The sequence below is a fragment of the Nelumbo nucifera genome, chromosome 2 (genome assembly GCF_055504915.1).
Source record: "Nelumbo nucifera cultivar China Antique chromosome 2, China Antique-T2T, whole genome shotgun sequence".
NCBI lineage: Eukaryota > Viridiplantae > Streptophyta > Magnoliopsida > Proteales > Nelumbonaceae > Nelumbo > Nelumbo nucifera.
The window spans coordinates 44,262,665-44,285,471 of NC_142650.1; the positions used below are offsets into that span (position 1 = coordinate 44,262,665).

At 37.9% G+C, this 22,807-nt stretch overlaps 1 protein-coding gene across 1 annotated transcript in view; it reads left to right on the plus strand.

Annotated features, from left to right (window-relative positions):
* LOC148802156 (importin subunit alpha-9-like) overlaps positions 1 to 15,623 on the plus strand; it is a 32,309-nt gene extending 16,686 nt beyond the window's left edge. Inside the window, exons 4-7 of the mRNA XM_088898081.1 lie at positions 10,352 to 10,433; positions 10,525 to 10,583; positions 10,702 to 11,007; positions 15,241 to 15,623. Of these exons, the coding sequence (XP_088754207.1) occupies positions 10,352 to 10,433; positions 10,525 to 10,583; positions 10,702 to 11,007; positions 15,241 to 15,405 (612 nt within the window). The 3' untranslated portion in view covers positions 15,406 to 15,623. The remainder of the gene's footprint in view (positions 1 to 10,351; positions 10,434 to 10,524; positions 10,584 to 10,701; positions 11,008 to 15,240) is intronic.
* Positions 15,624 to 22,807: the final 7,184 nt, after the last annotated feature.

The following is a 22,807-nucleotide window of genomic DNA, read 5'->3' on the forward strand; positions in this document are numbered from 1 at the left end:
AACCAAAGAAAAGAAGGATATTTTGGAGGGCTTCAAGGGCAGCAGTTGTTTGGGAAGAGAGGAAGGCAAGAATCTTCAGTGGAAAGAGCAGAACTTTGGAGGAGGTAGTAGACACTAGACAACATGAAAATAAAGGTTGCACATTGGGTAAAAACCTTGGACAGCTTTCAGATCTTCTCTGTCAATGACATTTTAAGAGCCTGGATCGAGGTAGCACAGTCCTCTAAGGAAAAAGAAAGAATAAGGATGGATTGGAAACCTCCAGAAGGTAACAAAGTAATACTGAACTTTGATAGAAGTTCCTTTGGAGATCCGGGTATGGCAGGAATCGGAGGTGTAACCAGAAACTGAGGGCCAATCGGAATGGGGAACTCCTTGAAGGCTGAACTGATGGCCATGCTAAGGTCTTTGGTTAGCAAAATAATTGGGTTATGGACAGGTAGAGGTGGAAGGGGATTCAAAACTAATTATCTCATGGGCAAATTGTAACAGGCATTCCCCATGGACTCTTAGACATTCTTTTAGGGAAGTGGAAAGTATTGCAAAGGAATTAAACGTTGAATTCAAGTGGGTCAGAAGGAGTGCAAATGGAATGGCTGATTCCCTTGCTAAACAAGGGATTATGAGTCAGCAATTGTTTTGGGCTTCTATGTATATTTGAGCTGAAGTTATTAGATGATGAACCTGTGAAACGATGGAGAAGATGAGAACTAGAAAGAAAGAAAACAGAAGAGATCAAAGGAATGGGTATTGAGGTTTGAACAAATATACAAGGAAAAACCATTTTACAAACTCAATATCTTTCATTCCCTCTCAAAGAGAAAAAACAATAATATATACAGGTAATTAGAGGGTTTCAAAATACTTCTCAGACCAAAGAGAAAATACGACTTCTAACCTACCTGAACAAATTTAAACAAATTTAGGACCAGCTAAAACCACCTAGGCTTGGGCTTCCAAGTTGGTTATGTCTTCTCCATCTAAGGCAAAACAATCAGGTTTTGGGCCTAGGATCTCATCAACAACAGAATCAACAAGCTTCAAACGGAAGGAGATGATAGTGAAAGATTTGATGATCTTTCCTTTACAGCAGTATTTCTCATCAATAGGATTCCTTCACGGGTTCTTGGCATGAAACATCCATTTACCCTCTTATATCCTGATAAAGAGTTATTTACTGTTCCCCTTAAAACCTTTGGTTGTACATGCTTTGTTCAGATTCTTGGCCCTCATCGTTCCAAGTTTGATCCTAAGGCCTCAAAATGTATTTTCCTTGGTTATGCACAAACTCAAAAGGGATATTGCTGTTATGAACCTACTTCTGGGAAAAGATTTGTTTTAATGGATGTCACTTTCTTTGAAGATGTACCCTATTATCCAAGGGTTTCTCCTCGAGGGGAAAGTAGTGAGGTTGGGATTAAGTCGTCAGAAGTTCATTTACCTGTCCCATTAAGTGAAGAGGGGTGTAATGGGGAGGGTTGTCAGAGGTGCAGGGATGTGAGAGCCTATCACAGACGATGGAGGTAGGTTGATTTTGGTCATCAGCAGTCCAGGCCGGCCCCAGTTCCTTCTGCAGATCTAGATCCAGGTACCACAGTCTTTTCACCAGATACTATAGACGAGAGATCTTCCACCATGGAGCCTTCACTTTCATTGAATGACCTTGACCTTCCCATAGCAGTCCGTAAAGGCAAACGCCTTTGCACCACATCCACATCTCACCGCATTTCCCAGTTCTTGTCCTATGAACATTTGTCTTCCTCCTACAAGTCTTTTCTTGCATCCATTGTTGAAATTCCCATTCCCAAAACAATACAGGAAGCCTTGTCAAGTCCTGAGTGGAAAGATGCAATAAAAGAAGAAATGCATGCTCTCATCAGAAACAATACCTGGGAGATAGTTGATCAATCTAAAGGGAAGAAATCAGTTGGATGTAGATGGGTGTTCACTGTGAAACATAATGCTGATGGTTCCGTTGAAAGGTGTAAGGCCCGATTAGTTGCAAGGCAATTTACTCAAACATATGGTATTGATTACTTGGAAACTTTTGCAGTAGTAGCAAAGATGACCACTATTAGAGTCCTATTATCTCTTGTAGCCAGTTACTCTTGGTCGTTGTATCAGATGGATGTTAAAAATGCCTTCCTCAACGGAGACTTGCAAGAAGAAGTTTACATGCAGTTGCCTCCTGGATTTAATGGTACAGAGACAGGAAAGAAGGTTTGTCGGTTGAACAAAGCCTTGTATGGACTAAAACAGTCCCCCAGAGCTTGGTTTGATAGATACAGACGAGCCCTTGAAAGGTTTGGGTATGTACAGGCCCAGTCAGACCACACCTTGTTTATTAAGAGAGTGGATTCTTACTTAACCTTGCTTGTTGTATATGTGGATGATATTGTAGTAACAGGAGATGATAATAGTGAGATAGAGTCCCTTAAAGAACTCCTTCATCAAGAGTTTGAGGTAAAAGATCTGGGAGAACTACGATACTTCTTGGGCATTGAGGTAACCAGATCGAAGCATGGGATTTTTGTTTCTCAAAGAAAGTATGTTCTTGACCTATTGGAAGAAACAGGAAAGTTGGGTGTTAAGCCTACTGACACACCTATTAAACAAAATCACAAGATCAGTGCAGAGGGTGGAGAGCCCCTTGAAGATAAAGCTATGTTCCAACGGTTAGTTGGAAAACTTCTCTATCTTTGTTTCACTCGACTCGACATCAGTTATGCAGTCAGTGTGGTTAGTCAGTATATGCACTCTCCTAGGACTACTCACCTCCTTGCAATTGAGAGGATACTAGCATATTTGAAGAGGTGCCCAGGCAGAGGCATTTTATTCAAGAATAATGATCACATGAAGATAGAAGTTTACACAGATGCTGATTGGGTTGTGTGTTGATGATCGAAGATCTACCTTTGGATATTGTGCTTTTGCAAGAGGTAATCTTGTCTCTTGGAGGAGTAAGAAACAAAATGTTGTTTCTCGTTCCAGTGTTGAAGCTGAATATAGGTCCATGGCAAATGGTGTAGCTGAGATTCTATGGTTGAGATCATTATTTGAGGAATTAGGTATTGTTTATGAGAAACCCTTGATGTTGTACTGTGATAATCAGGCTACCATCAATATAGCCCATAATCCGGTACAACACAACAGAACTAAGCATATTGAAGTGGATCGACATTTTATTAGAGAGAGGGTTACATCTCAAGAAGTATGCCTACATCACCTCCGACATGCAGTTGGCAAACCTTCTCACCAAGGCGGTTTCAAGGAAGAAGTTAGAGGCAAATCTATGCAAGTTGGAAATGACAAGCATCTATTCTAGAGTTGAGGGGGAGTGTAGAGAACACTAATGTGGACCCCACTAAGGTGATCCCCTCTGTTCGTATGTCAGCAATAAGTTATGATTAGGATTAGTCTTTTATGATTTCAGCTTTATCTTATCTTGCCATGTAAGAAATTCAGTCCTTTTATAAGTATGATACTATGCATATAAATTTAAGAGTGGGGCGGCTGTTTCAAAACAACCAACTCTCTCTTTTCTCAAAATCTCTCTCTCTCTCTCTTCTCCCTCTTCTTTTCTTATTCTTTTTCTTCTTCTCTTTTAAGTGTTTGTTCAATCTTGAACGACTACACAACCAAAGGTTTTAAGGGGAACGGTAAATAACTCTTTATTAGGATATAAGAGGCTAAATGGAGGTTTCATGTCAAGAACCCGTGAAGGAATCCTATTGATGAGATATACTGTTGTAAGAATAGCATCCCCCAAAAACGTATAGGCACATTGGCGGTAAACATAATGCTTCTGGCCACCTCCAATATGTGTCTATTCTTTCTTTCAGCAACCCCTGTGATGTATGAGGACAAGTACTCTGATGGATAATCCCATGTTCAAGCAGATAGGAGGCTAATGGGTTTGCAAAATATTCTTTTGCGTTATCAGATCTAAAAATTTTGATTTTGACCCCAAATTGGGTTAAAATCATCTGATGAAAGATCTGGGTTAATGCCGGAACCTCATCTTGAGAACGCATGAGATAAATTCATGAAAAACGAGTATAATCATCAACAAACAATAGGAAATATATGTACACCCCCTGGTAGTGGTATGGTAAGGTCCCCAAACTCTCACATTTCAAACTAGACATCTAGATGATTCAAATAAATTGGGAAACAAACTCTTCAAAGCCCGAAAAGATAAATGGCCCATCCTATTATGCCAAAGCATAGCCTGATTAACAGATTGAGAAACACAAGACTTCTTAGTCTCACTATCTTCCCAATGAGAACTCCCTCCAAGCAGATAGACTCTATTTGCCTCACGGCGAGTCCCAATCACCTTCCTTGTCTCCAGATCCTGAAAAACACATCGATCTGGGAAAAAGGTTACTGAACAATTCTAGTTTTTTGTAATGCTACTAACTGAAAGCAAGTTAGTACTAAGCTTAGGTACATGCAAAACCGAAGATAAGGAAATGGCATTAGACAACTTGATGTCTCCCTTGCCAGAAATAGGAATGAGGGAGCCATCAACAATGGACACTTTGTCTCTGACGGAAGATAAGTGATAGGTAGTAAACAGTGATGGCAAGCCAGTCATATGGTCAGATTCTCCTGAATATATTATCCATGAATGTTTTGTATTACCTGTAGCTGAGGCATGGTGAGCTGAGGCCCGATTGCCTGAATGAGCAAAAGCTGAGGTAGGGGGTGCTAATGGTGTCTGAGGAGGTGGAGCTTAATTACCAACTTCATTTTCTAGCTGAGTTACAGCAGCTAGGGCGTCTAGAGGAGTGCCTCTTGTGCTATATGAGATTGTACTATCAGTGTTAACAGCCATATTTGCATTCCCCTTTTTGTTTCTGAGTTTTGTTGGAACTAGATGTGGATGCAACTTCCAACAGGTATCTTTAGTATGTTTAGGTTTCTTGCAATGCTCACATACTAGGTCCTTCTTAGCTTCCTTCTTCATGTCTCTTTCCTTATCACCCCCAGATTTGGGCTTAACTGCTGCCAGAGCTGATTCAAAAAGTTGTTGTTGTAGCATAACTTTTCTCCTAGTCTTTTTGCTGTGCACTAAGGAATAGGCCTGGGATAGAGTTACATAGTCTCTTGTCAACAATTGTTGTCTCACAATATCATATTCAGAATTTAGACCATCTAGGAATTCAAACACTATTATTTTCAATCTGCTTTCTGTAAGTTTGTGCATCCTTCTGACTTTCCCATTCAATTGATTCAAGGTGGTCAATTTCATGCCACAGGGATTTCAAGATTGAAAAATAAACAGAAACTTGCTTCTCACCTTGCTTGAGATTTTTAACCTCACACTTAAGCTCATAAGCCCTAGCAACATTAAGGGGTTGAGAGCAGGTTTCTTTCACAACATCCCAAATAATTCTCCTGAATCCACTTAGCATAAGTGGGATGGGAGTACATGACAGAGACCTACTCCCAACCCCTTAATGTTGCTAGGGCCTATGAATTGAAGTGTGAGGTTAATAACCTTAAGCAAGGAGAGAAACCAGTCTTCGTTTACTTCTCTACTTTGAAATCTGTGGCATGAAATTGACCACCTAGAAACACTTGAGTGGGAAAGTCAGAAGGATGCGCAGACTCATAGAAAGCAAGTTGAAACTAATAGGGTTTTTGAATTCCTAGCTGGTCTGAATCCTGACTATGATAGTGTGAGACAACAACTACTAACAAGGGACAGTGTGACCTTATCTCAAGCCTACTCATTGGTGCATAGTGAAGAGACTAGGAGAAAGGTTATGATGCAGCATTAGCCCTTCCCACCAGCCTTGGCAGCAGTTAAACCTAAGTCTGGGGGTGATACAGAAAGGGATATAAAGAAGGAAGATAAGCGGGATCTAGTGTGTGAACATTGCAAGAAACCTAAGCATACTAAAGACACATGTTGGAAGCTACATCCTCATCTAGTCCCAGCAAAACTGAGGAACAAAAGGGGTAATGCCCATATGGCTGTTAATACCGATTCTGCATCCTCATCGGGCACAAAAGGCACGCCTCTAGACACCTTAACTGTTGTTCGGGCTGCCCTAACACAGTTGGGAATTCAGCTCAATCATCTCAGTCATCATCAGCTCCTTCCACATCAGCCTTTGCTCATTCAGGTACTCGGGCCTCACCTTACCATGCTTCAGCTCCAGGTAACACTGAACATTGTTAGGTAATAGACTCAGGCCAGCCCTAGTTCCTTCTGCGGATCCAGATCCAGGTACCACAGTCCCTTTATCAAATCCAGGTTCCCCTGAGATACCTTCCACTGTTGCTACTTTACCTTCTTTGGATGACCTTGACCTCCCTATTGCAGTCCGTAAAGGCAAACGGCATTGCACCACATCCACAGCTCACTGCATTTCCTAGTTTTTGTCCTATGATCGCCTGTCTCCCTCTTACAGGTCCTTTCTCACATCCATTTCTGATATTCCTATTCCCATAACAGTGCAGGAAGCCTTGTCAGTTCCTGAGTGGAAAGATGCAATGAAGGTTGAAATGGATGCCCTTCTGAGGAATAATACTTGGGAGCTAGTTGACCAGCCTCAAGTAAAGAAACCGGTTGGATGTAGATGGGTATTTACTGTGAAACATAATGATGATGGTTCCATTGAAAGGTATAAGGCCCGGTTATTTGCAAAAGGATTTACTCAAACTTATGGTATAGATTACTTGGAGACTTTTGCTCCAGTGGCAAAGATGACCACTATTCAAATTCTGCTATCCCTTGCAGCCAGTTATTCTTGTCCCTTGTTCTAAATGGATGTTAAAAATGCCTTCCTCAATGGAGACTTACAGGAAGAAATCTACATGCAGTTACCTCCTGGATTTTATGATGCAGAGACAGGTAAGAAAGTTTGTCGGCTGAATAAAGCCTTGTATGGACTAAAGCAGTCCCCCAGAGCTTGGTTTGATAGATTCAAACAAGCCCTTGAAAAATTCGGTTATGTATAGGCCCAGTCAGACCATACATTGTTCATTAAAAGAGTGGACTCTTCCTTGACCTTGCTTGTTGTATATGTGGATGATATTGTGGTGACAGGGAATGATAACAGTGAGATTGAGTCTCTTAAACAACTCCTTCATCAAGAGTTTGAGGTGAAAGATCTGGGAGAGCTACGATACTTCTTGGGTATTGAGGTTGCTAGATCTAAACACGAGATCTTTATTTCTCAAAGGAAGTATGTTCTAGATCTATTAGCAGAAACTGGAAAGTTGGGTGTTAAGACTGCAGATACACCTATTGAACAGAATCACAAGATCAGTGCAGAGGGTGGAGAGCCTCTTGAAGACAAAGCTATCTTCCAACGGTTGGTTGGAAAACTCCTCTATCTTTGTCTCACGCGACCGGACATCAGTTGTGCAGTCAGCGTTGGCAGTCAATATATGCACTCTCCTAGAACTACTCACCTCCTTGCAGTTGAGAGAATATTAGCATACTTGAAGAGATGTCCAGGTAGAGGTATATTATTCAAGAATAATTATCACATGAAGATAGAGGTCTATACAGATGCTGATTGGGCTGAGAGTGCTGATGACAAAAGGTCTTCCTCTGGATATTGTGCCTTTGTAGGAGGTAACCTTGTCTCCTGGAGGAGTAAGAAACAAAGTGGCAAGGTATTAACATTATATCGTGTCAATGAAATTTCCAATAGAGTAGGTAAGCAAGCAAGTTCCTTGAACATTCAGATTCTTGATATTAGTCATCCTTGCCATTTTGTAGATATTAGGATGTCATTGGGTCTAACTGCTAGCTTCTTGATATCATCTTGTGTAGCTCTCACATTTAATAACCAGAAACAAATTCAGCCATTGTATATTACATTAGTTTGAAAGATGTTGCCCCTTCAATCCTCTTTTTATTATCTTTTTGAGTGGACAGCAACAAGCAAAGAACCAAGGAAGCTGTCATTAAATCTATCCTTTTGAGGGTGGTAAGTTGGCTGAAGACATTAAGGATCTTTGAGCCTTTCTCTAAGGATGACATTTTGAGGGGATGGGAATACATGACAGGATCCTCAGCTTTGAGGCTAAGCCTATTAAGGTAATGGTGCCCACCACCTTTGAACCTTGTCAAAATCAAATTTGATGGCTGTAACATTGGCAATCTGGGATCCTATGTATTGGTGGTGGTGTTATAGACAACTCAGATCCTTTATTTTCAGGTCCAATGTAGGAGACTCCACTAGAGAAGAGTTGCAAGCTGTACTACAAGGTCTAAAGATTTGTAAGAGGTTAAACCTGGTATAGATAGTGGTTGAAGGAGATTCCAAAATTGTAGTAAGGTGGATTAAAAAGGATATTCAGTGCACATGGCAGCGTCAACATACCAAGATAAACAGCTAGCTAGAGAAATGAGAGTGATCTGGATATGGAAAGAGAGAGAGAGAGAGAGATTGTCCTATTTAGGCCTCATTTAAAAAATGCAACTATAGTTTGTCCATAACAAAGAGAGGTTGAAGAGGATGTAGCTCATAGAATTCAGAGTGGTGTGGATGGAAATCAAGAAGTGCATTTTATCATGTGATGGAGAATACCAATCTGGTTAAAGGGAAAATTTATTAAAAAACAGCAATATTTTATGGAGCAGAACATTGGGTAGTCAAGAAGCAGCATATCCAAAAAATAGTTGTAGCAGAGATGTGGATGTTAAGATGATCGAATGGGAAAAATAGGAAGTATAGGATAAGTGTAACCCATCAAAGAAGATCTAGGAGAAGAAAAGAGAAGCAAAGAATGCCAGAGAACTGAAAGAAATCTGTCTTGGGTATGTGGCAGCACCCACACTACCCTATTATGTTAAGAACTTAAAAAAAAAATAAAGTGAAGTGACAAAAATGCCCTTGCACCCAAAGTTTAAAATTTCATCATGTATCGCCCATATGTATTGTATTGATGAATCACCGTATAAAAAAATATAAGGGGATCAAAATATAAGTGAGGTTGAAATGGGTATTGTGGGAATTGTCAAGGCATAGGGAGGCCATGGCCCCCTCTGCTACTGTCGGAGTGTATTGATACTTTAAACCTTATAATACACATAAAATGCACCTCACGACAATGAGAAGTGAGTGTGTTGGTGGGAATTTAAGAGTAGCACTGATTGGGTGATAAAAATGAGGGAAAGTAGATTACAGTGGTTTTGCAATGTGCATAGAGGAAACAATTGGCTTCAAATTGAAGGCTCCAAAAGAATTAGGGATAAGGCAAAAGGACCATGGCTTCAGGAGTGGGGGACATCTTCAGAAATGAAGCAGGCCATATTACTGCATTATTTTCGGGTACAATTGGTGGGGATTCACTAAGGGCCAAGATAATGGTTCTGAAGGAGGAGTGTGCAAACAGCAAGAGACATGAAAGTAAACAAAATGATAATTGAAGGTGATTCATAGTTAGTAATAGAGTGGCTGCAAAAGAGGGAGAATGCCATATGGACTTGCAGGAATGAAATACAAAAGTTTTTAGTGGTTTACTAGAGACATGGAAGTAAGTTTTCTCTGGGTGCACAGGGAAGCCAATAGCATGGCTGATTCTTTAGCAAAGCAATGGGTGGGGAGAAATGAAATGTTTTGGGCACGACTGTAAAAGAAGGAGAGGAAGAGAGATGGCAGAGATAAGGCATTTTATCTCAGAATCTGATTGTATATATGAACTCCTCTCTGTTCTATTTTAATTTATAAATTTGAAAATTGTTGTTAAAAAAAAGTCCATGGCTTGAAGTTGTGCAAATCAATTTGAGAATTCACAATTTAACCATTGATATATCCCTAGAGAGTTAGAGAAAAGACTGTTGAGTTGAATTTGTATTCTTAATGTCTTAACCTTGCCCTGTTTCCTATCAAAGTCAGTTCTAGACATTACTTTGACTCCTATAAATTCAGAAAATGTAACTTGTCAACAGAATTTATTGTAAGCGGTGGCACACCTTTGAAGTAGAAGAGTAATACAAATAATTCTGGCTGCATCTCATGATAAGGACCTATGAATTATATAGTAAATGGAAAATAAGATACAAGAGTCCTACAAAACGCATCCTACTGTAAGTCACATTAGTGACTAGTGAGACTGTTTACAAAATAAAGTACATAGCATGTTGTTATTATTAGTTGTAAAGGTATTTGTTTTTTCTTTTCTGAAGAAAGTAAACTATTGCATTGCAATTGTAGAAGGTAAAGTATTGTAAAGGTGTTTGCTTTAAAATGTCTATTGTTTCTGGATTTCCATTCATATAGGTATGCAACTCAATTGACTTTTGATGTTTGGTATGAAATATTGGGGGAGCAGAGCATTTCGTGTTCTCACTTTGACAAACAATTTTCTGTTCATGGAGGTGCTGCGAAGTTTAGGTAATCTTGTAGCTGGAGATAGTCAGACTACTCATGTTGTTCTTATTGCTGGACAAGATATCACAGGTTTGTAAACCATTTCTTTCACTTTCAAGAATTTGAAAGCATTATTTCTTTCACATATTTTATTCAAACTGACAGATTATGGAATGTGCAGATAATGCCATCTCGGCATTAATAAAATGTTTGAAAAGTGAACACCGGGTCTTGAAAAAGGTAAGCTTAATCATTATTTATTAATTCTTATATAATGAATCCAAAATCATGTTTTTTGATAAATATGTGAAAATCATGATTATTTGTTAAAACATTGTGACTTTTTCATTTGATGTAGGAGGCAGCTTGGGTTTTATCTAATATTGCAGCTGGTTCCCTCGCACACAAGCAGTTGATACATTCCAGTGAAGCAGTTCCTTTACTATTGCGTCTTCTTTTAACTGCACCATTTGACATACGAAAGGAAGCAGCATATGCATTGGGCAACCTCTGTGTTGCTCCGATGGAAGGTGCTGGACAACCAAATGTGATTTTGGAGCACTTGGTCTCCCTTGTTGGTAGGGGATGCCTTCCTGGGTTCATAAACTTGGTTAGATCTGCTGACATAGATGCTGCTAGACTTGGACTTCAATTCTTGGAGCTGGTAAACAATCCAATTTTTCATCTAATGGTTACTATGTGATGTTTTACCTTAAGATTTCTTCACTGGTATTTGGTCTCACTATAGTGGTTGATCAGTTATTTCATTGGCTTCTCTATTAATTTCCTCAATGTTAAATGCTTATTAGTGTCAGTACATAGTCCTAAGGGGAAATAGCATCCGATAATAGAGACGGGATCTGCTCCTCACACTTGGGGCGCCTCACATGCACATCCACCGTGCATTGGAAACATCTCCTGTGAATAATAACTTAAAAGTACGGGAGATGTTCCCAATGCATGGTAGGATGTGCATGTGAGGCACTCTCTGTGAGGAGCAGATCCGGTCTCCCGATAATACCTATATGTTGATCCTTCCAATTATGAGTATATCCTACAACCCAATTTAGCCAAGTACAATGTACCTTCCACTAGGTTTGCACTTCATATGTGGGGAATAACTGTCAACTTCCAATTTTATGTATGAATTGTGATAAAAGACTATTCTTTTTTTCTATTTCCTAAACCAACTCAAATTAGACACTAGGGTGCATTTGACTGTAGAAGCAGAAATGGATTGGAAATCTATTTGCACCTCAATTCTATGGAAATGAAGGAGATATCCTCTGGTGTCATTTTGAATTCACTAAAGCACATAATTCAAAGGCTAAAAATCCTGGTCCTGTCAAATTCTCTGAGTCAGAAAGTGGAACCAAATGCCAGGATTTGAAGATTCTAATCTGCTGTCAAATCCAAATCCACCCTAATTCAAATGCATTCTATGGACAAAAGGATTCTTACTGAAATGACAATAACTAATGATCACAAAAAAAAAATAGTATAGAAAAATACACGATTGGCATTGTTAGGGTATGATATGAGCCAATCAGATCCAAGATCCCCGTTAATACTTATATTTAGTGGGCTTGGTTCATTACAGAGGATCCATTTATAAAATGAATCTGTTTCAAATACAACAATAGATCAGATCACAATTAGGAGTTTAGGACCAAGATGGAGTTTACCATATATGCATTTTCCTTCAGATTCCAATACATAATAGAAATATGTAAATGGATTGCATATTTATGCACCTTATGAGTTTCAGACATTTGGTTAGGGTCCAAATCCAGGTCTGATGCTGTTTATCTCATTTGAATTTGGACCTTGATTTTGGCTTGATCTGATTTAGATTATATTCTTTTCATGTTCTAGATATCAAATACCATATCAAACTCCTTGTCTTAAGTTCTTCCTTAAAATGCAAAGATGCAGTCACAACTATGCTAATAAAGATATCAAAATATGCAATAAAGCACATCATATGAAGTATGTAACAGTAAAAGGACCACTCTCAGCCCAGGCTTTTTACTTTACCATTGCACTAAGTAATGGCCCCTAAATATGTAGCAGTACATCCACAAATAAAAGCACTCTTTGGGGGCCAAAATACTGAATCTCTTTGTGTCAAAATTAAAGTGTTGTTATATTCTGGTGAGGGGTTCTTGGTGCATCCTGTGTCTGTAAATTTCTCTAAAATCTCTTTGTTCACATCTTTGGTTGTCTGGATTTTGTATTATCCAAAAGTTAATCTCTTGCTGGTCTAGTCAAGTTTCATGTTTTTTTGTCTTTCATTTCTGTTTTGTTGGTGAAACTTCCTCACCATCTACTGTAATTCTTTTAATAATTTTTTCTTCTTTAATATCAATAGAAATACTAAAACTATAAAACACATGGTTGATTGGCCAGCAAGGGTCCTAAACTCCAGCTTAATCAAATAGTCAATGACCACCCATAACTAGGCACATCAAAAACATTTCCAGATTTTGCACCTGCATGAAAGCATGTTTTCTCCAAGGAAGTGGCTTTTCCTTCTTTTAAGGTTGTGGTATTACTGATTATTGTTTCTTTACCTCTATGAATCACCAGTGTGTCCACGATCGCAGTCATTATGTATGACTTGCCATCATCTTATTATTACCATCACCATCAGAAGCTTATCTTTTAATTGTTGGCAATCAATCAAATTAATCCTGTTCTGTAATTCTATTATAGTTTAGGACCTATGCTCATATTTTGTATCCTCTACTGTATGTATCATAGTCAAGTTCTTCCCTTGAAGATTTTTAGTTAGTAAGCTAATGCAATTCTTATCTGGTATTTTTGGACAATATGTAAAATAGACAAAGTACTAAACCTTTGCTAGAAGGCTTTAGATGCTTCTCTGCTTTTGTTCTGTTAGTGTTGCATGTTTCTCAATTCTCAACTCTTTTTTTGGGTCTTTTTGATTGGTAACTATCAAAACTTTATTAGATAAGAATAAAGAAAAGAAAAAACATTTACAAAATGGCAAGCATCTCACAAGTTTTGGGCTGGTTCTTTCCCCTAACCCCAGCCTTGGTATTTACATACCCTTCTACATTCAAATTACCTCAAAATTGCCATTCCCTATTCATCCCTTGCTTGGCAAGTGAATCATCCAATCTGTTTGCTGATATTTGAACCCAAGAAAAAGTGATGTCCCCTTCACTTAGCAAACCTCTAATCTTCCTCATTCTGTGTCAGTATTGCCATTGCTATTAATAATTTTGATCTAGTCATGCCACTATCACCTTTGAGTCCCCTTCTACTTTCAAGTTGTTGTAGTTTAATAGCCTGCCTAATCTCAAGCCTTGTAGTGTTGCTAAAAGTTCAGTTCTTGTCATTTCCCAACTCTAATTTTATTATGTGGATGCTTTATCTTCCATGATCTTGGTGTGTATCATACACAGTTCTGTATCATTGGGCAAAACTCTTGTGAAAGGTATAACTTCTCAAAAATATGAAAAAAAAAACAAATGCTATTCATAGAAAAATGTACAGTTTGTGAATAATATAAATTTTAAAAAATATGGTGTTTTATTTTAAATACTTCATTCAATTGCAAATAATGATATACATATGCGTACGGTTAATAGAGTATACATGCATTTGCCTAGCAGAATTTTCATTCCATACTTATAAGAGAAAACATCATGAATTCATCTTCAATTTTTAGATCTCTTTACCATACTGCATATTTTTTATAGAACTTTGGGCCTTTAGATCTGTCCCCCCATGTATTGGTGATTTTGTATGTTTCCAGTGTTATCAAAGCGTTGACGGTTGACTAGTTGGCCAACTAATCAATTGAGGGCCAACACCAATTGCATCACTAACTAGTCAGTTGATACTCAATGATAGAGCTGCCTAAGACGAATATGCATTAATTAAGTCAACTAGTCAATTAGACTGATCAACCTAGTCAACCACAATCATTTTAAAGCCTTATCTATTTGCTTGTACCTCTAATTATTTGAAATAATATTGAAAATGTCTACATTTTGTTGTATTCATGCTGCTGCTTTAGATGATGGCATACAATATAGAAAAAGGGATAAAATAAAGGCAGTGGAGGAGTTTCTTTAAAGCTTTCTTCCAATGAGTGGTGTGTTAGTCTGGGGTTGCCACAAACAAAGGGCACATGAAATAATCTAAGTTGCTCTCTTTCTTTTAAGACTTTTTCTTTGTTTGAAAAACAAGACCAAATTAAATGTTCAAAGCATCCTTTTCTTGCATAATTGTAGTTTATATTAATTCGTTTATGAGATTGCATCAATATCTTAAATAGTTAAATTTAGAACATTTCTTAATTTTTTTGTCATGTAGTCAGTGCATTGACTAGAGGTACCTAAATGACTAGTCATCAATTCACCACATTGATAAAACTGGTTTCCCCCTGTATTTTCTAATTTTGCATTGATGTCCCTGGTTATACAATTTGACTTCTTCCATGCCCCTTACCATTAAAAACATCTTAAAACTGTTGGTTTAAATCATGAAATGACAAAACTGCCCTTGATTCTTCTGAATTTGTGACAGAACAAAATCTATTTATTTCTAAAATATTCTCCCTATATAGAAATGAATAAATTGAATGTTCTAAACCAAAAACCCAAATACAATGGGCGCTTGTAATGCTCCTTGTTGAACTTCAATGTTATGCTCCTTGTTTTTAATGGATTCAGTTAAAAGCAAAGTGCATATAAAACATTACAGAAAGCAATAACAGATTTATAACTTTATGGGCTATTGGAACATATTGTGGCACTAGCATCTTTGGTTTAACATAGGTAGAAGATTGAAGATTTATGATAGTCATTTTAAATATCTTAATTCTTAATTTAATTGGACTTGTGTGAAACTCATTTGATAACAGGTCATGAGGGGAATGCCCAATGGTGAGGGGCCAAAGCTTGTTGAGAGGGAAGACGGAATTGATGCCATGGAAAGATTTCAGTTTCACGAAAACGAAGACCTGAGAAACATGGCAAATGGATTAGTCGATCGGTACTTTGGGGAGAACTATGGCCTTGATGATTGAAAACTGGATTCTTCAGGACACCTGATCCATGGCTCTTCAGTTGACCGTCTTTCTAGGCTCTCAGCTTCAATACATGTATGTATTTAAGATCCTCCCCTGCAAATTAGGTCCAACTTGTGTTTAGCCTATTGTATGATTTTGTTCATTTATGAGTACGGTGATATTTCACTAGAATTTAATGTATCCGAATTCCATAGTTGTGTTTTCTTTCCCTACAAGTCATTAGAGTTGCATATGCATTCACAGACACTTAATGTTATTTATGCTATAGATTTTACAAGCGTGCATGTCCGCCACTCTGAATGCGCAGAAAGCTCCCAAAACCAGTCAAGTTTTTTCCCCCCTGAATTAGTTTGGCCCGTGGAAGATAAATTGGTGTTAACAGCAGATTGGAAACTGACCACCTTGAGCTTGTGGATCCGATCCTTGCTTGCCTACCAAAGTAGAGGCATTTTATAACTCAAGAAAGAAGGAACAGAGGAATCAAGCACTGCTTTTAACTTTGTTTGCAATGTTCCTCGAGTCTTCTGATAGATCAACAGCACGTCTGGTTCTCTCAGTCCTCGGGAGGATGGAGGAAGATGTCAGGGGCCAGCCTAAACGGCCTGATGGATTCTGTTCTGGTGAAGTGATGAATGGACGTAGAACACCGGCATCATCTCTCCTGCGTAGAAAAAACCTTAGATGCTTCTTTTTTGCAATCTCCACATTCACAACTTCCCCCCCCCGGAATGAGGTGTTGGAGATGTCTCCACCTCACCAAGAGGGCAACCGAGCAGTTGTAAGAGCAAGAATTTTCACATAATCAAATTGTTCCCATTTATGTGAGTATGCTATTGGAATGGTGCTAACGGGCCCACCCGACTGAGTTCAGATCTTCTCCTCACACCAACCTCACCATGCCTCATATCCGCACATTGAGAACATCTCACGTACTTTGTTTGTACTGTCATTTACAATAGATGTTTCCGATACACGGTGAGATAGGGCTCTGAGGTTGGTGTGAGGTGCGGTCTGAGGGCAAATCCCTATTCCACCCGGCCCCAGGATTTGTGATTCATGTGAAAAAAAGGGCAAAACACCAGGCGAGCTGTCTTTGACAAGTATCTCTCGTGTATTATGCAATTTCTTTATACTGGATTTGGCGTGGAAGGGAAGCAACGAGTTCTACAAAGGATTCACCTCTGAACATTTGGATCTGACATGAACCAGAAACAGAAGAATAGAAGAGTCATGCCTATGAGTTTCAAAGAGAAGCTTCTTCAGCAACAATGCATTAATGAAATATTGGTCGTCAAAGTCATCAGACAAATGGCAACGGCCAAATATTTAGGTTACGTTACAGATAAGTACCCTATACTTTGGGAATAATGATAGATAGGTACCCTGAATTTTTACTTGCAACACTTGACTACTTGAACTCTCAAAAATAAACAGTTGGGTTCCTCCGTATTCTGTCAGTTAAACATTGCATAATGTTAATCTGTCCATGTGAGAACGTTATCATGAGGAGACATTCAGTTACCTGAGAATGATCTTAGAAATACATGAGAAGGATATTTTTGGCATTATGCAATGTTTAATTAACAGAATACTAACTGATGGACCTAAGTGTCTATTTTTGAAAGTTTAGGGTACTCAAGTGTTGCAATTGAAAGTTCAGTGTACCTATCTGTCACTACCCCTAAGTAAGGTTCAAAATATTGATACGCCTGATACGCCGGTATGGGTGTATTGGGCGAATCGATACTCTTTTTGGTGGTTCTTTTTTATTTTTTTTCGCCAATTGGTTCAGGGGAGCTGGTTTAGGTCTTCGCCACACCCTGAACCGGTCAGACCACCGATATACCCACTATAGGGGCATATCAGTGGGGTGCTGGAACGATACGTATTAGCCGATACGTGCTGATACTTTGAACCTTGCCCCCAAATATAGGGTATGTAATTTACCCAAATAATTATTGAAAGAGAGACAATATGGGACTCCCCACTTGAGCATTCCCCCCAAGTGCCCTATAGCCCATATCTCCTGTGCATTGGAAACATCTTCTGTGCTTGTCATGGGAATCCAAAAAGACCAAATGATGGAATCAGAAAATAGTGGCGAGAATGCAATAAACTCTGAACATCAGTGGAGAATGAAAGGGAGAATCTTTCCAGTCAGCTCTTTCCAGTGACTGGAAGTTAGGAGGGTTTCAACTTTGGTTGAGCTGCATTGAGTGAGCCATGTTGAAAAGCTACTGAATCACTAGGAAAGTGATTTATTAGCTTAATTAAAGTATAATGTGGCTTTTCAGTTGGAGCCATCTTGCAAAGCCAGAAGCCATTATGTGAAAGCCCTCACAAACGGGCTTCAGCTTTGATTGAATTGAAATTAGCTTCATTGAAAAGTCAATTTATTAACTAAATTAATGTGGATTCTGGTTTTCCAGATTTTTTAACCAAATATAGCTTCTATCCTTTCCATGTAGGTTCCCGGTCCACCTTGCAAAGCCAAAGGCAAATAGCCATCCCAAACGGGCACTTAATAGGGTTGGAGATACATTGAAAAGAATCCATCACATTTAGCATATGCCTATAACATTTCTGGACCTTTACAGTTTGATTGTGGATTGTGCATTTTAGAGATGTCTCACAAACCTGCCTCCGAGGTTGCTGCCCAGTCCCTAGATCTGAATTTCACAGAATACTACCACCGTCACCCCTAAGGCCAATTCTAAGCCCTCCAACACCTTAGCCGCTTCCCGGTACAACTTTGCCACCGTCACCACTTCCTCTCTTTTCCTCAACACCCAATTGACCAATCATGAGTCTCTCCCTTCCTTCTCAGATTCTTTCTCTCACTTCAACAAGGCCTACCCTGATTTCTCCTAGACCCATCTGGCTGACCGCATCAGAGCCTAGGAACACTCAAGGTTCTAAATACAACTTTGTCACCGTCATCAGAGTCTCTCCCTTCCTTCTCAGATTCTTTCTCTCACTTCAACAAGGCCTACCCTGAATTCTCTTAGACCCATTTGGCTGACTGCATCAGAACCTAGGAATACTCAAGGTTCTAAATATCAACACGGGCCGGTACGCCAGTGTTAGTGCTTTTTTTATGTTTCATTTTTTTTCAAAATTGGTTCAAAGGGGCTGGTTTAAGGCCCAACTACCCTTTGAACCAGTGGCTGACCCGATACAACCCCTGTAGGGGAGTATCAGGAAGCCACCGACATGATACATATCAGCCGATACGGGTTGATACATGTCAATACTTTGAACCTTAGGAATACTACCACCGTCACCACTTCACTGAAATTCAACAGAAAAATGAACTAAAATTCATCAAAAATTCACTGAAATTTCATAGAAATATTCACTGAATTTTCACATAAATATTCACTGAAATTCTACAGAAAAATGAACTAAAGTTCCACAAAAATCCACTGAAATTCCACATAAAAATTCACATCACTGAAATTCTACAGAAAAATGTACTAAAGTTCCACAAAAATACACTGAAATTCCACATAAAATTCACTTAATTTTCACAGAAATATTCACTAAAATTTATGTCTGCATAGGTTCAAAGACAAGGTGTCAAACAACAATTGATTGTTTGTGACACTTGGTAAAGTGGGTGAAAAGTAGTTCCTAAATGGGTTGGGTTTGGTTCAAGAGAGGTTGGACTGGTCTTGAACTGATTATTGATCAGTTCTATCAAAAAGACCTAGGACTGAACAAATTATTAATTGGGATAATTAATAATTGTACTTGACAACTATAATTACTTATTATATAACAACTTGGGACTTCATTTTTTATAATATAACTGTAAGAAAAACGATATTAAACAGAAAGTTGTTTATATGTTGATAAACAAATGTTTTAAACAAAAAGAATATATATACTGTCTATTAAATTTACCGTTTTAGATATAAAATATAACAAAAATTACAAGAAAGAAACAAAACATGAGATCCTTATATATCATTAATTATATAATCAGATCAGAACAGCAAAAACCAGTCCTGACTCAATTATAATTAGGACACAAAACTCAGAACCAGAACTAATATAATCAATAGGGGTTCTATCAGGCAGACCCAACTTAATTGACATCTCTAGCGAAAATGGGTGCTTGGGTCAAGTTTTTGAATGTGATTATTTTGAGGCCTTATTCTTCACTGGAATGTATGTAGAAAGCATAGAAGCAGCATAAAAGCCAATTTCCAAAACAGGGGATTATAATTTTTCAAAATTCCTGGCATATGAACACCTGCTATGTTTCTTTTATTGGATTAAAGTATTAACTAGTTACAAATAGAAAACTCAAAAATGGGCTTTTATTGGATTAAAGTAATCAGAAAAGGTACACATGATTTTGTATATGCATCAAACTTGCTATGTACCCCCACCACCACACACACACACACAAAAATACACACTATTTGATCCATAGCAACAAAATACTATCGTACTGAGCAATCAAAGATGTTAAGAAGAAAACAGAACCTAATGCAACTTACACATCCTTGGGTAAAAATTGGGCTTATCTCTTTATTCTCTTTGTGTAAACCTCAGGATATCAAACCCTTATTGACCTTGCTTGGCTACAATTTGCAAACTGATTATGGATCAATGAAGAAATGATGTTATAACATCTATCATTTTCATGGAGGAAAAAAGATGATAAAGCATCAAATAGCACAATGTACTTGATGATAGGTGTCCAGGAATTAAGCAACTTAATGAAGTTGTACCACCAAGGTTAAATAGAGATAATCCGAGTAATGCCAAAGCTGATGTTATGCCTAGTGTAGTGGAGAATCCTATATTTCCATCATATTAACCAGTTAGTTTTGTACTACTTTGTCTTTCTGAGAGCGTTGTCCATTAATGTAGTACCCTTTTGAAACTCACTTTCCACATCTCAAACTTTCACCATTTATTTTCCATCAAAGGAAACCTTTAAATCATTTATATGGTCAAACCATACTTCACATTCAAAAACAATAACCACATACAGCGCATTATCTCATATATCTATGGAATATGAAAAAAAAAACACATTTTACAGGGTAGTAAGCTAATTCAATTTAAATAAGGGGAAACACATATTAATAAATAAGCATTTAAATCTTCTCCAAGTGGAGAAGAACGAGTTCCTACATGTGCTTAACAAATTTAAAAAAAAAGAAGAAGAAGAAGAAAGAGAACAGAAGAGCTTCGAGATTCTTTCTCTACTGAAATACAAGAATTGGCAAGGTAGAAAACAGACAGAGAACTCGATCCCTCAGTATTAACCACCATGAACTAACACAAAAAATGAATATCTAAAAACAAAAACAAAACTAAAAACATACCCAAATGGGAAACCTGCCTCGAAATCCATCTGAGACAACCCATTTCCGGTCCTTTCTTTCCTGTGCTCACTTCTTAGATAGAAAACTTTTATTTTAATCAAGTATAGAATTAGGCCTGTGAATCGGCCTTCCTACCCGCACCTTCCCATTCTCTCACCTCGAGTAGCCGTCCAACCTCTTCATCTGCCTGAGTTGCCTTTTGCTGTGCCCCCTTGGCCTTAAGCGCTTGCAACTTCGATCTGTTTTGGGTTGTCTCCAAATCTGAAACGAGCAGCCGTCCAGATCTGCAACTTCGATCTATGAGAAAAAGAGAGCAGACGGTGAGAAAAGAAGAGAGAGTGAGAGGGAGGGGTGACCAACAGAATCTCAACGACAATGAGGGTGCAAACGAAAGATTATCGGAAGTGTACGACGCGCGATGAGAATGAGAGGATCAGAGTAGACGAAGAGTCGTTCGCTGCGTAAAAAAACTCCGATGGAGTTTTACACCGTACTTACGAGTTTTACATCGAAAATTTTGATGTATAAAATACAACGATAATCGAATAAAAAAAATAAAAAATCACATTTACACCGATTTTCGATGTATTTTTACATTTCATCCAAACGGTCACAAAATTGTACCGGAATGTAAAAATACATCGAACCGGTTTTTACACTGCATCCAAACGCAGCCTAAACAAGTCTCGGTCCGGGTGGATTGATTACCATTTTTTATAAATATATTGGGTAGGGGTAATCATGGGTGGAGCCATAGGGTTGTAGCCCAAGCCTGGTCTCCGTTTATATATTCTTTCTCATTAAATCTTATTTAAAGGTATTTTTTTGTTATGGATAAATTTTATTAATTAGATTGTTTTATCAATAATTGCATATTTTATTAAATATTAAAAGCACAGCACAAATGAGCATACAAGGGAAGATAGGTGAGCCCTCTTAACTCAAACATTCGGTTAGGAAAAATAATAGATATAAATATGTAGAGCGCAAATCTATACTACTATTAAAAATGTGAACAGAGTTTAGAATTTTTGTTTGATTCCCAATTTTTAAATTTATCCTCATTCAAATCCCTTTCATTGTAAGTCTTATATTTAAGGTATTAACTCACGTTAACATTCATTCAATCCTATTCTTGACTAGAATGCCTTATTTTTTAATTTGGTCTCTCTCTACCTATAAGGACACAAATTGTAATTTAAACTACTACATTTATTCTTAGGAAAACTCCACTTTAGTACCTAAACTTTGGGGGCAGTGTCAAGTTAGTACCCGAATTTTCAAATGTGTCACTATAGTACCTAAACTTTCAAAAAGTGTCAAGTTGGTCCCTACCGTTAACCAATCGTTAGTTATCTATTGAAAATGTCAAAACTACCCTTTAAAATAAGACATTGTTCATTGTCTTCTACCTTGAGATTGAGCACATTGAGGTGTTTGAGATTTTGGACTAATGAAGTCATTGCCTTCTACCTTTAGATCTGAAGCACATTCTTTTCTAGTTATTTATTTGCTTTTAGTTATTGTTCCTCTCTATCATATTTCATGTTTTTTCTCTATTTTTCTTTGAAGATAACCGCTTTAGTCTCAAAGTAGAAGATAATTAATAGTTTCTTCTATTGAAGAGTAGTTTTGACATTTTCAACAGATAAGTGATGGTCGGTTAACGACAATGACCAATTTGACAAATCTTGAAAGTTTAGGTACTACGGTGACACGTTTGAAAGTTTGGGTGCTAACTTGACACTACCCCCAAAGTTCGGGGTACTAAAGTGGAATTTTCCCTTTATTTTCATATAGTTCCCTCTCGTTAAGTCTTATGTATAAGGTATTAACTTCCATTTGTCTTTGAATCTTATATTAATTAATCATACTCAAAAAAAAGTGTGACAAATAATAATTGTTTCTATTAACAATAAAAATAAAATACAAATTTAAAACTAACCAAGAAATGGAGTTGTTTTCCTATTTGGCGGTGAATTGACAATTAAACCTTTCAGGTCAAATATATGTAAATCCTTGGTGCCATAATTAAATAATAATGAAAATAAAAA